The sequence below is a fragment of the Vicia villosa genome, linkage group LG5 (genome assembly GCF_029867415.1).
Source record: "Vicia villosa cultivar HV-30 ecotype Madison, WI linkage group LG5, Vvil1.0, whole genome shotgun sequence".
Taxonomy (NCBI): domain Eukaryota; kingdom Viridiplantae; phylum Streptophyta; class Magnoliopsida; order Fabales; family Fabaceae; genus Vicia; species Vicia villosa.
In genome coordinates this window covers 45761661-45780330 of record NC_081184.1, presented here as the reverse complement: position 1 = coordinate 45780330, position 18670 = coordinate 45761661, and the positions used below count along the sequence as shown (strand labels likewise).

The 18670-nt window shown below is 37.5% G+C and overlaps 1 protein-coding gene across 1 annotated transcript; it reads right to left on the bottom strand.

Moving 5' to 3' along the window:
• Positions 1 to 14354: 14354 nt before the first annotated feature.
• Positions 14355 to 17380, bottom strand: LOC131604595 (uncharacterized). Its single transcript, XM_058877027.1, has 2 exons — positions 17119 to 17380; positions 14355 to 14581 (listed from the first exon to the last, which is right to left on the bottom strand). The coding sequence occupies exons 1-2, from the start codon at positions 17378 to 17380 to the stop codon at positions 14355 to 14357; spliced, it is 489 nt and encodes a 162-aa protein (XP_058733010.1).
• Positions 17381 to 18670: the final 1290 nt, after the last annotated feature.

The following is an 18670-nucleotide window of genomic DNA, read 5'->3' as shown; positions in this document are numbered from 1 at the left end:
GATGGTGTGTCATTTCGCTCGTCAAGCCTTGGTGCACCATCGAACCGTCGAGCTCAAACGACGTTAAACAAAGCGCTTGTTGGGAGGCAACCCAACGTCGTAAGTAAATTCTATTATGCTTTTTGATTTTTGTTTTCAGATTTATTTAGTAACTATTTTTGAAAGGAAGTGGAAGTTAAGTGTAAAAATTGGCATTTTTCAAAAATTTCTCCTGTTTGCCCCGCAAACAGGTGTTTGCCCCGCAAACAGAGCACAAACAGTGAGTAAGCCAATTTTACAAAGAAAATTTCTCCTGTTTGCCCCGCAAACAAGTGTTTGCCCCGCAAACAGGTCAGCCAATTTTGAAAAAGAAATTTTCATCAGTGATTGCCCCGCAAACACTGTTTGCCCCGCAAACAGAGCACAAACAGTGAGTAAGCCAATTTTACAAAGAAAATTTTTCTTGTTTGCCCCGCGAACAGGTGTTTGCCCCGCAAACACTTCAGTAAAAAAAAAAATTCCACTTTCAAAAAAAAAAAAAAAAAAAATTAGCTTTTTTATTTAACCTAGTTTTTTTTATTTTTATCTTTTATTTTTACTTCTCTCCTCTCACTCTACCGCTCTCGTCCTCACTAAACTCATCTCCCATTCTAATACCCTATCTTCACCCACATTTCTTGGAAGCGGAGTATGATGCATACGCAAATTGGCCTGTGGGCAGGCCACTTTTCATGGGGGGTGCAGGAGGCAATGGTACCGGAAATGAGGACGATACAATGGAGGATGTGATCGGGACAGTTGGTGGTGGTGATGAAGAAGAGGATTGAAGTGGTGTTGTAGCATTTTTTTTAGTTTATTTTTATTTTTATTTTAGTCGTAATTCTGTTTTGTTTTATTTATTTATGGTTTCACTTTTTGGTTTTTAATTATGTACTTTATGGTGGCTCTCGTTTCACCATTTGAACATCTTTAAAAATTGCAATTTTATTATTGTGGATTAATTGTGTGTTTGGGTGGAAAGTAATTATCCAACTTTTCAAAGTGTTTTTGTTTAATTGTTCTTTTGCAAAGGGAGCTTGAGGAATCAATGGGCACGGACAAGAGTGAATGTTGTTAACACTTCGAGTGGCAATGTTGAGAATCGGTATCAAGAAAAATTAAGGTACACTTTATCGCTCTCTAGACTTAACATGGTTAGTTGATGGTGTGTGCAAATTACTTAGCATAAATTCCTCGAGTCGCATGTCATTTTTGAATCAAAAATTTAGAACTTAGCCAAGTGAGGAAACCTTCCATTGTACACTAAATGCGGGATACCGGAATTTATTTCAACTCATTTTTATCATGTAAAACCATGCATATTTCTTGATTGTGAAAAGTGTGAAAGTGATAGAGGCATTGTTTGAATTTGAGAAAAACCACTTGACCAAAAAGTTAGATCAATTAACCTTGTGAGGAGTGAATCTTAGTCAACCCCTTTGAGCTTATTAGGATTCATGTGATTATTGAAAATATTTTGTATGTGAATCCTAATTTTTTGTTCTTTCATTAAAACCTTCAACCGCAATGGTTGCAATTTTGCCTTATGCCTATGTCTATGTAGGGAGCATTGTTGTATCTAATATGGTTTGAATCCTAAAGTTGGGGAGAGTTGATTGAAAAACAAATGAAAAAGTGGTACTTATGAGTTTTGTGGTAATAAGAAAAGAACAACACATTTTGAAAGTATGGGGCAAGAAAAAGAAATAAAATCGTTCCCGTTTTGTGTTGTTGAAAAATAATGAAAAAAAAAAAAGAGAAAAAGAAAGAAAAGGGGATTCAAGCAAGTGTTGTTGTTAAGTGAATTGATAGGAATGCTCCCTTAGGATAAGCATTTTTGTTTAATTTCCCCCTAATAAAACCATTTCTTTGTAACCCAAGCCACATTACAACCTATGAAAGCCCTCTTGATTCTCACTTTGCACATCATTTTGAACTTGTTATGGTGAAAGCATGATTTTAGTTGTTGTTGATTTAAATGCCCGGATGAGTGAAAGTGAACCCTCTTGTATTCATCATTACTATGATGTGTGTGTAGGTTTGATTCAATCTTGACATGTATCTTTTGGAATTTCTTGATAATAATTTGCACTTTGTCATCATTCTTTCTCATGCTTTGTTTTAGCATTGTGGTGAGTGTACTTTGGAAAGACTTATACTTTTGAGCCATTTGAGTGTTCGGTTACCTTGTCATCATTCTCTTGTGCGTTGCTCTTGCTACTCTTGTGAATTTTTGTTTAGGGACAAACAAAATGGTAAGTTGGGGAGTGTTGTTAGGGACCAAATAGTACTGACTTTCATATATTGTTTTTGGTCCCTTTAACCACTTTTCATTCAATAATCACACTTTTATTTGTACAATTTAATAATTTTGCAATTTTGTTAAGTTTTAGTTCATTTGAATTGTTATTTCACATGTTTGTTAGTTTTGTAGTGCTTTAATTAGGTTTGAAGCTCATGGAAGCGAAGAGGAATTACTTGAAGACTTGGAATAGCAAAAGAAGTGCTGATGAAGCCTGTTTGCCCCGCAAACATCCTTTGCCCCGCCAACTGATAGATGCTGAACAAGTCCAGTTTTGAAGTGAAACTGATGTGGCAAAAGATTCCCTGTTTGCCCCGCAAACATTGTTTGCCCCGCAAATAGTGCGCTGCAGAATTTGTTCTTTTATTTGGTTGCCACTTGTCATGAGATAGGGTTTTATCTTTTGAAGATAAAAAGTTAGTACGAATTAGGGGTTATTTAGGGAGATAAAAAAGGGAATTTAGAGGATTCTATTATATTGTAAACCACACATTGAGACTAGGGTTTTGGAGAGAAAAGCTTGCACCTTTGTGAGAGATTGATGCTCATAGCTTCTTCTTCATTCTTCTTGTTGTCAACCATGGTGATGAGTAGCTAAATCCCTCTTTGACAAGATTAGAGGTAGTAGCTATCCTTGTTAACTATGTATTTTCTCTAGCACATTTGTATGAACTTCATTGGTATTGAAATGGATGAATGTTGTTGTTTTATCTTTTATATTTAGATTTGATTTATGATTGAGAAATATATTTCAAGTCTTGGTCTACAACATTTTATCAAATAGTGAATAAATGCTAGAGATAGATTTATTTGCTACTTTTCTATTTGTATCAAACAATCAAGATTAGTATATTGATAGTTAGAGTGAGAGATCATCTAAAGATTAATATATTAACTTTCACAATTTTGTTTAGACATAAACATTGTTGGGAGGATACTAGAGCATTTCACCATTAATGAAGTTATGCATTTGTTGTTAAAGTCACATAGAAGATAGGGGTAGTGAAACCAAAACCAATCTTGTCAATCTTTTATCTTTGAACAAATCTTATTTTATTACTTGTTTTACCTTTTGAATAGAAAAATAGAAACTCAACTTAAACCAACTTTGTTACAACTTAAACTTAAAGCGATAGTAACTATAGAACGGCGGTAATATCACCCAATCTCTGTGGATACGATTTAAAAATATTTGCCTTGAATATACTATTCAACAGTGACCCCAGAGGCAAATGGACTCCCACCTACGAGGTACCATTCATAATCAAGAAAATATTCTCCGGCGGAGCCATGTTGCTTACCACCATGGATGGCGAGGATTTCCCACACCCTGTGAATGCTGACATAGTCAAAAAATACTTCGCTTAAAAGGAAAAAAGCAGCTCGCTAAGTTGAAAACCTGAAAGGGCAACTTAGGCAAAAAAATGAGCGTCTCGGTGGATTGAAAACCCGAAAGGGCGGTCCAGGAAAAAATTAGAGACTAAACAAATACTATCCCGGTAGGCTGAAAACCTGAAAAGGCAGCCTAGGCAAAAGTTAGGGAATGAAGCATACAACTATGTTCCGTTCAGCTGCCTACTCACCCTCAAGATTCAACACCTCAAAGACACCGATCAGTCCAATCACTTTCTTCCAACAAGTGAGGGATGAGATGCTCGAAGACAGATTGGCAATAGCAGAGTTGAAACTTGACTGGATCATTTTCACATAGCTATTTATCTTTATAAATATTTTCCAAAACTTTCTGACAATTTCCTACTTCTAGGATTGTTGTCTCCCTGTGCTAATCAGCCTATCATGGCTCTTTTTCAAAAATCAATGCAGCTTAGGCTCAAAAATCACTATTTTCACTTTTTCTGTTTTAAATACGTAAGCGTCCCAATGATATTTTTGAATGAACATGTGCATTTGAATATGATTGATGTTTACCAGGAAAAACAGGAATAGCATTCAGGAAATGTCCCAATTATCTGGACATCATCCCATCAGAAGAAAATCCCCAAGAGAAACATTTCTCAGCAAATTCCTCAAAAAGATTTTCTCTTCAAAAGAAGTCTTATCCCCCAGCAGGGTTGTTCCAGATTACTATCTTCATAAGGTGTGATCCCCGCACCCGGACTTGGTCAGATAGTGCATCAGAGGATTATGCATCTTCCTCATTCCCATTTGAAAGGGTATCAGAGCTTCCAGTTACCTTTCATTCCCAAGCGATAGTCAAAGATCCTTCAACAGAGTACCATGGTTCTCAAAGAATTTCCCCAGCCGAGGGTACTCAAACAAGACAAAAGATCATCAACGATCACAATATAGTCATATCCAGATGACTGGCGGAAATTTATTTTCCCAAATAGAAGCTTGACATCTCATATTCATACATCTCACATTCATACATCACACATTCACATTCACATTCATATTCATACATCTCACATTCATACATCACACATTCACATTCACATTCATATTCATACATCTCACATTCATACATCACATATTCACATTCATACATCACATTCATACATCATATTCATACATCATACATCATGCATCATGCGCATTTTCATACGCATATTCATACATAACATAACATGCCTATTTCTCCTTTAGCTCGAGAATATCTCACATTACATGCATCATAAACATTGCATATCACTAACTTGATTTTTCAGGTAGACGAATATCTTCAACAAAGATGTTCTCAATCACATGCAGTGTTCACCTAAATTCCATGAACGGTTCTCTCAGATATAATCAAGCCGAAGATTCATTCTGATCACTTACCAACTCAAAAACAGACATCGCAGATCTAAAGCGATACCTCAGACGGTTCCAGAACGATCTAACATTGCAGATCTAAAGCGATACCTCAGACGGTTCCAGAACGATCTAACATCGCAGATCTAAAGCGATACCTCGGACGGTTCTAGAACGATCTAACATTGCAGATCTAAAGAGATACCTCAGACGGTTCCAGAACGATCTAACATTGCAGATCTAAAGCGATACCTCAGACGGTTCCAGAACGATCTAACATTGCAGATCTAAAGTTGATACCTCAGACGGTTCCAGAACGATCTAACATTGCAGATCTAAAGCGATACCTCAGACGGTTCCAGAACGATCTAGCATCAAAGATCTAAAGCGATACCTCAGACGGTTCCAGAACGATCTAGCATCAAAGATCTAAAGCGATACCTCAGACGATTCCAGAACGATCTGCTATCAAAGATCTAAAGCTGATACCTCAGGCGGTTCACAATGATCGACTTCCAAAAGCTAAATCAGAAAAACTTTGGGCAAGTTCCGTAGCAATCATCCTCCTAGACTTAAAGCGGTAACCTTGGACGGTTCCGAAACAGTCAACACAAAGACTTTCAAATCCTTCATCAAGATATAATCAATGAATTCATTCCAGGTGGCATCTGAAAGCCCATCTCAGGTAATGTTTCAATCTGCCAACAACGTTTCGCAGACGACATTCAAATGCAACTTCCAACATCTCTTCTGATCAAGGTAAGTGCAAATTTTCAGGGCATCTAAATATTCAATCATCTTCTACCTTCAGATTTCAGACAATCTCTTCAGGTTTAAGAAGATTGAATAGGGGCAACTGTTATACCCCAAAATTTGCCCGCATCTTTTTTCAAGAAAACTCCAATCTGAAAATTAAGAGTCTCATATAATGATGGATTTTTATTTCAACAAATATCCTGACATATGAAATACTTAGTTTTTAGAATTTTTCTTATACAGTAATTTGGCTTGCAGTTGAATTTATTCTTACGCAAACGCCAAATACTGTTTATTACTTCACACATGCTATTTATTTATTTTCAGATAAATAGTACTGACACAATTGGTACAGAGTTAAAATCTTTTTGCAGGCGCAGAATCAGGAAACTCAGACTGTACTGGTAACAATATATTAGTTATTTATTATGTCTATGTTTTTAACAAGTCATGTAAATAAACTTTCATTTTTCACATAAAACAAAAACAAACAAAAAAAAAGAAAATTAAATTTAGACTGTTGATTTTTCACTTTAACTGCTGCTTCAGTACCTGAACAGTCAGTTGACAGCCAAACTGCTGGCAGTACAATTCTCAGTGTTTTGTACCATCAATCAAATCAATCTTTCACAATTCAAAATTCCAAGATTTTTGTGCTAGAATTCTTCTGAATATCACGCGATTAGCAGAAACTCAGCACTGCACAAAAATCAGGTACGCTTAACTGTCTCCTATACAAACAGTCCCTGACTAGGGTTTTCTTGTTTTTACAGGAGAAACAAGTTTTTGAGAGCTCAAATGGATTTCATACACATCCATATATATCAAAGTACCATCATACAAATTTTCAAACTTCAATTCACTCAGACGCACCGTCAGCAGCTCAAACAGTCAACAGACGACCTGTTTGACCAAAAAGTCAACAGACAGTCAAAAATGAAATTTTTTGTCAAAGTCCATATTTTGTCAAAGTATTGATCATTTGATCATTGGATGATCATAATTCATCAAGGAAAGATCAAAAATCAACAAAACCCTAAGATTCAAAATTAGGGTTTTTGCCTGAAAAGTCAACTCAACTTTGACTGATCATAACTCTCTCATCCTTCATCCAAAAAATTCAAACCAAAGCTCATTTTGAAGGAAATTCAATTATCTTTCAAATGCCATTGATCCCATGGTCATTGGATTCACCATTTGAAAAATATGATCAAAGACATTACAGGTCATTTTCAAAGTCAACAAAAAGACACTTTTTTCAAAAGGACACACAAGGAGCATCAAAAATCATTTTGACATGAGACCAAATACATTGGTTAGAGGACTCTTTGAGGTTTCCAAAAAGTGCAAGATCTCCTTCATATGACAAAAATTGAGGGATTTACACCTTGTTGAAGTTGGCTAAATTTTGGAAAATGCATAAAATCAACATTGCTCAAAAATGCATTTTTTCCAAATGGGGCCAAGTTTTCATGGTTCAAACATCATTTCCATAATATTATGGGCCTCCCACGACCAAGACTAAGCCCATAACATTTTTCATCCATTTTTGCTTGATTTTTTCTTATTTTAAGATTAAATTAAAAGGAAAAATGAAAGGATAATGGATAGCTTGTATTCCAAGCATGACTCATCAATATGACTCATTCAACTCTGTCTCAAAGCAAAGTACAGCAGAGGGAGAGAAGAAAATCAAGCCATAGTGGCTTAAATGCCAAGCTACATATGTGGAAAAGTCAAGATTCTAGCAAAAACACTTATTGCTTTCTAGCTTAAATTTTAAGCACCTCAATGCTTATAAATAGACTCCAATACTTCAGTAATAGGGGGGACAAGTTCAGAAACAAAGCCTTACTCATAATACACTTGTAACCACTTGAAAAATTTCAAAGAAAATTCAAATTCGAGTTTTTAATTTCAGTCAATTTCAATACAAACTAAGCATTCAAACATCATCTCTGAGCTTCACTGAAACTATTCCAATCAATTGCAAGTCTTAAACCTCACTGAATCGAGCTACACAGGTCACGATTTGTCCAAACTAAAACTGACTTGTATCTCATAACACAAGCATATCTAGCACGATGTAGACATATATTTGAACTTGGTGTGGTGTGTAGATCATTTCTGGAACTTTAATTGAGTTTTAGACGCTTACATACGAAGTTACCATTTTAGGGTTCATAATCTAAAAATTAGGGCTTTCCAAATTAGGCAAAATTACAAGTTCTAAATAGCACCATTAAACTCGCGTGAACAATACGAACTCAACCATGGCATCGCGCCAAATTTATACTCATGTTTGCTTGCATTCGCTATTATCACCAGGTGTAAAAGATTGGAGTTTTTACACCACCTGCAAATGAACGGTGTAAAAGCCCATCTGAAGGTTGAAGATGATGCGTGGCGTCCTCTGATTCGCTGGGAGGCGCGCGCGTGATTTTTAAACTGACCTTGAATTCAGTGTTTTGCAGGTGTTCCACATGCTATGGTCCCTCATGCTTTCCACCATCCGATCCATCCATCTCCTAATCCAACGCGCCAGATCATGCAGCTACATCATGTTCCCTCATGAATTTCCACACCTGATCAGTATCCTTTTATTTTCTATTTTTATTTTAATTTCTTTGTTAAATTAATTAAAAATAGTTTTAAAAATCCAAAAAATACACAAAAAAAATTTTTAGACTTCTAAAATAATATATTATTTTCTGAAATAAAAATATTTTATTTTCCTTCAAAATTTCAATATTTTGTATAATTAATTAGTATATATTTATATATTTGCTTTTTAATTATTCTAACCAATCAAAAAATCATAAAAAAAATTGCTCTTTATGTTAAATATTGTTTATATATTATAAACTAATTTTGTACATATTTTGAATAATTTTCTCTTTAAGTTTTAATTATTTGTGTAATTATTTGCATAATTATGTATTAATTAACTTAATTAATTTCAAATCAATTTCAAAAATTCCAAAAAAAATTAGTTTTATTTTAAAATTAATTGACAAATATTTTGTACATATTTTAAACTTAATTTCTAGGTTTAAATCTATTTTCATATTTTTTCTTCATTTTAATTTAATTAATTATGCATTAATTATAATTAAAATCAATCATAAAAAAAATCCAAAAACATGCCTTTTATTTTTCTTGCAATTTAAATTCCTAGATAAATGTATAGGATGTCAAATTCATGTAAATAGGCTAGTTTACATTTCCTGCACAATCGATGTAATAGCGTAGATTTACTTTCCGCACTTTACATTTCCGCATTTTAATTTCCAGCAAATATAAATTGCGTGTATGTCAAAGATAAAATTGAACCGTTAGATCACTAACTTCAAAGATAAAATATCTGAATACAAACACAATCACACTTGCACCTCTTAAGGTAATCCCTTCTCATTCTTTTCAAAATCAAAGTCAAAATTCTACTATTTTGAGTACAAAATCGAACCTTGCGTTTATATCCGGTGAAAGGATAGATTTTTAAAGGAAATAGGATAAAGACCTTACAACTCAGGGTAGACTTCCTAGTTTGCTTGCTCAAATCAAAACAAACAAAATTCTCACACACTGTTGTTTTTTAAAACAAAACTTTCCAAAAAGACAATACTTTGTATACATCCAAACACGGATTATTACAAAGTTAACGTTCTTTTCAAAACATCTTTCGAAAGATAAACAAGCATTTTGTATACATCCACACACGGATCATTACAAAATTCAATTTACAAAAGTATTTGAAACCACATATGAGCATTCTAAAGCAATTGAAAAGTGATCGAAAAACAAGTGAGCTAAGCAAACTTAAGAGCCCATGGATAACCATGGATACAAAGGGTGCTAACACCTTCCCTTTGTATAACCTACCCCCTTACCCAGAATTTCTTAAAGGTCTTTTTTCTGTTTCTTTTATAAACCTTTCCTTAATTGGATAAAATAAAAGGTCGGTGGCGACTCTGTGAATTTTCAAAATGCGAAAGCATTAAGCGATAAAAAAAGAGTCAGTTCACGTATCTCTCCAGAACACAGGTATGGCCCGGGATAAAAAACGGAGGTCCACAATAGGCGCATGTGTTTCTTCCCATTTGGGGGAGATAGGATTGGTGGATGAATTAAGTATTGCTTGATTTTATCAAAAGCTTCTTGATGTTCAGCACGCCAAGCAAATCTTCCCTGCTTAAGTCGTAGTAGAGGTGAGAAAGCTTGCGTGCGTCCACTCAAATTAGAGATAAATCTCCTTAAGAAGTTTATCTTCCCCAATAAAGATTGCAGTTCTTTCTTCGTGGATGGAGACTTGGTTTCCATTATAGCTTTTGTCTTATTTTTGTTGATTTCTATCCCTTTCTTGTGGACTACGAAACCCAAGAAATCACCTGCCTGCACAAAGAAGGCACATTTGAGGGGGTTCTTCTTCAGGCCATGTTTCCTCATTCTTTCGAATGATTGGCCCAGATGATCGAGATGACTGATATCTGAGGTACATTTTACTACAATGTCATCTATATATACTTGCATGAATGTTTCTATAAAGTCATGGAATATAGAATTCATTGCTCTTTGATAGGTTGCCCCGGCATTTTTTAAACCAAAAGGCATTACGATCCATTCGTAAGTACCTATTGCCCCTGGGCAACGAAACGCTGTTTTGGATACATCATCTTCTGCAATAAAGATCTCATTGTATCCAGAATATCCATCCAACATGCTCAAATACTCGAAGCCTGCGGCTGAGTCTACTAGCATTTCTGCCACAGGCATGGGATATTCATCTTTAGGAGTGGCTGCATTGAGATCACGAAAATCTATGCATACTCTTAATGAACCATTCTTTTTAATTACGGGTACTATATTAGCAATTCATTCAACATACCTTGTAGTTTGGATGAACTTGCAACGTAGAAGCCTTTCGACCTCTGCTTTAATCTTTGAATGAATATCCGGCGCGAACCTCCTGGGAGTCTGCTTTATAGGTTTCTTCCCTTCTTTTATTGGTAATTTTAGTTCGACCAAATCTCTTCCTAGCCCAGGCATCTCATCGTAATCCCAAGCAAAACAATCTTTGTTTTCTTTTAACATTTTGATGACCGTTGCTTTTAGTGCTGGTTTTAGTTTCGCGCTGACGTACGTTATCCTCTTTTGACCTTCGTCTCCAAGATTTACTTCTTCGAGTGGATCTTGGGCTAACATCTTTATGTTTGATGCCATTGGGTCCTTTTCGAATCCCAGAGGCTCTTCATCGTAAATTGCGTCTAACCTCTAACTCGATTCCTCTCCTATGATCTCTTCGACTTGAACCGGATCTCCAAAGGATTTAGAACTCGTATGTATCTCTGGATCTGTCACTTCTTTTTTGGTTAGAACTGTGTTAATCATTACATTTGATAATTCGGCTCTGAGAGCCACCTTTCTTTTGTTCTCGGCTACGTAAGCCGAAATCTTTTCGAAGAAGGAGGACTCAGACATTATTAATGTCATCGTCCCAGCCTGTTGGCCGTATTGGTGGATAATTCTCCAATGGTGTTGTATCTTTTGGGCCATCCATGATTTCTCTGTCCCACTGGAATCCATTTGGGTGTAGAGTTAAATAGTACAACGCATTCTTATTTGGGGTATACATCTCCTCCGCAGCATGACAAGGACCTATGTTTGCCAAGTTTCTATCGAAGTTAGTTCTATTAACTTGGTTAACTTAAGCCATATAGTAACTCTGATCCCCTTCGATATTCTCTACTATACCATCATCTCTCCAAATGGTTACCCTCTGATGCATTGTTGAAGGCACAGCTGTAACTCCATGGATCCACTCTCTCCCAAGCAAAAGGTTATAGTTTGCTCTTGCTGGTATAACCATAAACATAGTTGGCCTCGTGACTGACCCCACGGTTAAATTCACCTGAACAACTCCTAGTGTTTGTCCTATCTTGCCTTCATAGTTAGATAAAACCATGTTGTGTGGCCTTATATCAGTATCGAACATACCAATTCTTTTCAGAATGTATTGGGGCATTAGGTTCACTTCATCGGGCCTCTCGAAGAAAGCGTTCTGCTCTTCAACTGCACCATTATTCAGCACATAATAACACACAGGTCTGTGTTTCGCCATTTCTTCGATATCAGCCTCTTCGCAGTCTTAGACTTCAGTTTCTTGATTAAACTCATGAGGGAGCATAGATACAACGTTGAAGTTGAGGTTTATAGATGACACGCCATCAGAATCGAAATCATTCGTCATTCTATCTTCTTCTTTCCAAGAACTGGAACGCATCTTTTCTTCTTCAACCAAGATCTTTTCAGCTTCGAATAGCCTGCGTTCCACCGGAGGTTTGCTTGACTTTGCCCCCTGATGTGGGACTTGGTTGCTACTAGACTCTCCAGCTTCGCTTGGCCTATATTCCCTTTGAGCTTTTTTCATTTTCTGGTGCTTTCTCCATTGGGATCGGGACATAGGATTTTTTCCTTTGTAATTCTCCAATCGATACATCTCTCGATTTGGTTTTTGGAATTGCTTCCTATATGCCATTGCAGTCCTTCCTCCTTGGTCCCAACTTCGCCATTTGTCGGTTCTTGCACCAGCTTGCACCCATCTGTCCCTGGGTACATCCGCAGGAACTTTGAATGTTACCCTTCGAGCTCTAGGACGCAATCCCTGAGTTTCTCGACCCATGTAGCAGTACACACGTTCGAATGACCGTGCCAGCATTTCATCATAGACTGCCCCACGTCTGGGACAGAGTGCAACTTCAGTGTTTTCCTTGTGAAATCTGACCAAAAATCCCACTAAACTTTCCTCCATCTTTGGGTACACTTGTAGCAGAGGGTTTGGTTCTCTCCCAGGGTGTTCCCATCTTTCGCGTCGAACCCTTTCGAAGTTAGCTTCTACCCTTCGATTCAGCATGATCGAACATCTTGGACACATCCATCGTTTTCCGCCATTCCTTTCATGGCAATTCCAGAGGTAGTCCTTGAGGCTTTCTCCTTTTGGAGAAATTTCAATGCCCCTCTTTTGCCTTGCCAATCATGTCTCCAATTCGCCAAATTCAGACACTGGACGTCTGGCGCTGACCATGTTAACAACTGCTGGGGGAACTTCAGAGATCTGGATTTTCTGGAGCTTCATCCTGAGGTCTTCAGTGGCCTCGCTGTTCTCTCCCCTCGAACCTTCAGTTATCTCTGTCTTGGAAGATTCTTCAACATCAGTATTGAAGATTGCGTCATCATTTAGGCTTTCAGTGGCCTGCTCTGCATTGAACACCGTTTTAGTTCCCGTAACTTGGACTTCAGATGCCTCTACCATGTTGATATCCAATGGCTCACAGAGGCTAGTGTCAGCAATGTTCAGAGGATTTGTGTCGACCTTCATGTGGCTCTTGGTCTTGTCAGCAAATTTCAACCTCCCATCTTTGATAGCATTTTGAATTAGATCCCTGAAAAGAAAACATTGTGAGGTTTTATGGCCCAAAAAACCATGATATTTACAAAAGCCTCTCTTCTTCCTTTGTTCTAACGGACGAACTTTGGAATTTGGAGGCAGTATCATTTGGCCATCTTTTACTAGTAAATCAAATATTTCATCACACTTGGTGACGTCGAATGTGTAAGTTTTCTTAGGGAATCTATCGTTCTTATCGCTTTCTACTGGGTTTTTTCCATTTGCAGGGTTGAGTAGTTTGCAGGCATAAGGTGGTGCTTCCTTCAGTTTAGCCAAATCTATTTCGACTTCTTCAGGGTTGTATGAGTCGTTAAAAGACTCGTCATCAGCGTCCTCCGCTTCGACGTACGCTACCCTTTCCTTTTTATAGTTTTTATTTGCCTTAGCCTTTTCTGCCTTCAAGCGTTCGACTTGTCGAACCCTATCTGCCAACTGGGCCATATCTCTAAGGTATTGAGTATCCAATTTCTTCCTAATTGAATAATCTAGACCACCCGCAGCCATTTCGACTAGTTCATGCCCTGGGACTGTTGTGAAACACCTTGATTTCAACAGTCGGAACCTATTTAAGTAGTCATCAATTGGTTCTGTAAACTTCCTCTTAATACTGGCCAATTCTTTCAGACTTATCTTGGTTTGACCCATGTAGAATTGTTCATGGAACAACCTTTCTAAGTGTGCCCAAGCATCTATCGAATTTGGTGGAAAAGTTGTGAACCAAATGAAAGCATTCTTTGTTAGCGAACTAGGGAAATATTTGATCCTTAAATCCTCGTTGCCCGCTAAGTCTCCTGCCTCTGTCAGGTATCTGGCAATATGTTCCACAGTCGACTCGCTAGTTTCGCCTGAAAACTTTGTAAACTTGGGTACCTTAGTGCCTCTAGGCAACTCTGTTTGCATGATATAATCTGATATAGGGGATGTATAACTTGGACGTCGAAGTCCAGTACTAAGGCCATTATTGGCCATAACCCTTTCTATCATTGCAGTTAGGTTATTTTCTGTAGCCAGATTTTCTCTTCTGACTCTCTGGACGATTTCATCTGGGTGTTCGTTCCTACCCACTATCCTTAATCTGGGTCAATCTTCCTCCATTTCCTGTTGAACAGGAACAGCTCTTTGATTCGCAGCCTCCAAATCTATTACTTGGTTCCCTTCGATTGCCGCTGTCCTTTGTGGGGCAACTACATTATTAGTAGTTGTCCTAGACGGAGGGACCACATCTTGAATACGTTCCAGAATGGGTCCTTCTTCTCGATACAAGGGCTGCTTGTCTCTTCGTCTAGGTGGTGGAACTCCCATGAAATCTGCCATTCGATTCATTTGAGATGATATCTTTTGGAAAATCTCCACATTCTCTCGATTCGTACTAGTAATATTTGTTGCTAACGGATTCAAAATTGAAGCCAGTTCCTTGGCCAAGACCCCTAACATATCATGGTTGCTTGCATCCATTTCTTGTCGGAATGCTGCTTGATTACTTATGGTGAAATTGGGTATTTAGGCAGAGAAGCCAGTATTTTGCGCACTTCGACCCACTGAACCGACATTTGGTGAAAACGTCGCATTGTTAGTTGTAGTATATGTAGGTCCTACTCCTCGTACGCCTGTTCCGTATGGATATGGCATTCTGTATGGGTAGTTTGGCCTCCATTCGAACGCAGAGTTTGACCCTGAGTTGAATAAGTTATTTGCAGCATTTGTCGAGAAAAGTGGTATCTCATTTGCGCTTGTAGATGCAGGTGCGGTAGTCGACACTGAAACTGGAATAGTCCCTGATGGTTCTGTATTATTCTCAGGTACAGCCTGGGAACTATCGGTGGGTCTCGATCCATTCGGACCCGGTGTATCCCGCGCTCCTTGAGTTGAAGTCGAAACGTGCGCAGAATTTGCCGCTCCTGATCCTGAGCCTTGTGGGGGATCTTGATTTCCCCCTGCACTGGTCGTGATGACCATTTTCCTGTTGTACCTTCGTTTGGGAATCGGTTGTGCACTGTTTGTTAATTTACCGTTCCTAAGGTTCATACAAGGTCTTGATATTGTCTAGACAAAAATAAAACAATTGATTAAAAACAATCTGCTTGACACTGTCCCACTGGGCGTGCCAATTTGTTTACGGTGATTTCCGGTAAACAACCGCTAGTCTTCCAAACTATAATAAATATGATTTGGTTACTCGCAGGATCGACTAGATTGATCCTAGGACATAGTCAAAAAGATTGTTATTGATGGTCATTCGAACCATATCTATGATTCATCTTGTCAATAAGAATTACATCGAACGAAACAAACAAAATTAGCAATCACTTCGTTATACACGTGAGCATAACTTCAGCGAAAGGTAAGTCAAGATAAAATATGAGACAAAACTGTAAAAGTGCAGAAATCTTAAAGTGCAGAAATGTTAAATACTTCAAAGATAAATGACATGAAAATAATGAGTACGAAAACTTAAATTGCAAGAAGTAAATGGAATGTAATAATATTGAAAGATACTTGAAAATAAAGGGAAAATACACATGTATTTAAATGGTGGTGTCATACGTACATTTCTCAGCGAATTCTTTCTCTTTAACACTTGATACTTGAGTAATATGTGAGTGATCTGTACAAAATGAACACACTGAATCCTAACATTAGAACCCTTATTTATACTAGTTTCGACCTTAACGGTCCTACGCTAATCTAATGCCACGTTTCTCATAAGACCCTCGGGAACGCCATCTGTCTTTAGACAATTACGAAACCGTCTTCGAATTTCAAATCCTCCTGCCTAAGTCCTTCTTCGACGCGTGGCAGTGTATTTAACATTAAAACACTACAAAAGCACGCTAAGTGTCAATACTTAACATATTTCACGAAATCTGTCTAAGTCTTCGAAGACATATACTCCTACTAGCTTCAGCATTCACTATCTTCGTTATAACTTAGAAATCTTCGTTCTCGAAGCATGGCCATCAGGAGCCATTTTTATCTTCAAAGATGGTCATCAGTAACCATCCTTCCTTCGAATTTTTATCCTTCGAACCATGTTTGCAAAACGAAATCTTCAGCTAACAGTTACACAAACCATTATAATGACCACCATACGGCGAATTGTGACAATGCCCCAAAATGCTTTTTGTTTCCTCATCAGCGACACATCTTATCAACAGATTGTCACTACTCAACTTAAACAAGTGAGGATCATCCCAGACATAAAAATTTGCATCATTTAAAAACTTTTTTCTTTGATTCAAAGTTAGATCCTCAAGTATCCACCCGGACACTTTGTGGTTAGCCATATCCGCAAACCAGGATCTAACTTGTACCATGTACAGTTTTTCATCTGGGAACTCATCCTTCACTTCTTTTTCATTTTTCGTTACCTCGGTATTCACTAACAGAGATAAATGATCCGCAATCCAATTTTCTGTCCCTTTTTTATCTTTCACCTCAAGATCAAATTCTTGAAGCAAAAGAATCCACCGTATAAGCCTCTGTTTTGAATCAGGCTTGGTGAGCAGATATTTGATTGCGGGATGATCAGTATAATGCACCACTTTAGAACAATTAAGGTAAGAACGAAACTTCTTCAATGCAAATACAATTGCGAGCAACTCTTTTTCAGTAGTGGTATAGTTAACCTGTGCCTCATTCAAAACTTTCTTCGCATAATGTATAGCATGGAAAGTTTTGTTCTTCCTTTGGCCTAAAATCGCACCAACCGCATAATCGCTCGCATCGCACGTGAGTTCAAAATCAAGCGACCAATTTGGAGCGACAATTATGGGTGTGGTGGTCAACTTTTCTTTGAGTTCTAGGAAAGCTTTTAAACATGATTCATCAAAAATAAATTCCGTACCTTTGTTGAGCAGATTATTCAACGGCTTTGCGACCTTAGAGAAATCCTTGATGAATCGTCTATAGAACCCAGCGTGTCCCAAAAAACTCCTTATGCCTTTCATATTCACCGGAGGAGGAAGCTTCTCAATAACTTCGATTTTTGCGGGATCAACCTCAAGGCCTTTTGAAGATACCTTGTGGCCGAGAACTATCCCATCTGTCACCATGAAAGTACATTTCTCCCAGTTGAGAACCAAATTTGTTTCAATACACCGCTCCATCACCACGTCAAGATTCTTCAAGCACAAGTCAAAAGACGACCCGTACACAGAAAAATCATCCATGAATACATTGATGCACTTCTCGATCAAATCTGAGAAAATAGCTTGCATGCACCTTTGAAATGTTGCAGGAGCATTACATAGTCCAAACGACATTCTTCGGTAAGCAAAAATGCCAAAGGGACATGTAAAAGCAGTTTTCTCATGGTCCGCCGGATTCACTATTATTTGATTGTATCCGGAATAACCATCCAGGAAACAATAGAAATTTCTTCCGGCTAACCTTTCTAGCATCTGATCCATAAATGGTAATGGAAAATGGTCTTTTCTTGTAGCTTGGTTCAACCTCTAACAATCATTACACATACGCCACCCGGTCACCGTTCTCAAAGGGATCAATTCATTATTTTCATTTCTAACAACCGTCAATCCACCCTTCTTCAGAACTACATGCACCGGACTCACTCATTCGCTATCGGAGATAGGATAAATCATCCCGACCTCTAATAACTTTACAACCTCTTTTCTAACAACTTCTATCATTGTCGGATTCAATCGCCTTTGAGGTTGTGCCACAGGCCGAAAATCATCTTCCAACATAATTTTATGCATACAAATAGGCCGGACTAATACCCTTCAAATCGGATAAAACCCATCCTATTGCTCCTTGTTTCTTTGTCAATATTTCTTTCAATCGATGCTCTTCCTTGCTAGACAAGCCACTATTAATGATAACCGGCTTAGTAAAATTGTCACCGAGAAACACATATTTCAAATGAGACGGTAACACATTCAACTCCACCTTTGGTTCTTCAACTTTAGGCTCATCTTTCAATTCTTCAATTTGAGCTTCAAATGGATTTATTTCATCACATGCCTCAAGATTTCTCAAGCACTCTTCAATTTCTATCTCTTGATCTTTGGTAAGCACTTCAAGAGCTTCCATCAAAGTTTTCTCAAGAGGATTAGACAAATGAATTTGATTCTCCACTTTCATAATAGCTTTTTCTATAGCATCAATTCTAATACAATCATCTTCATCACTCGGATGCTTGATGGCTTCAAAGAGATTGTTAGGAGTAAATTAATGGTAAATTCAGGTGTTAATAGAAGTGCTTTAGTCTCCAAACCAATGCAAAATGTGATGAATCCATGGGTTTTTATGAAGAATTGAACTGAATAAGTTTAGTTCATGTATAAAGCAAATCGAATCACTTGTGGGTGTTATTGTTGCAGGTTTTGAGCTAAATTGGAACTTAAGAAGAACATGAGGAGGATAGAGAGCTTGAA

Bases quoted from the DNA above. Each gene is read 5' to 3' on its own strand.
- LOC131604595 (XM_058877027.1), bottom strand. From the start codon at position 17,380: ATGGAGCGGTGTATTGAAACAAATTTGGTTCTCAACTGGGAGAAATGT. The intron at 14,582-17,118 runs GTACGGAATTTA...ATCGAATGGCAG, and splicing joins GAATAATCTGCTCAACAAAG to ATTTCATGGGAGTTCCACCA.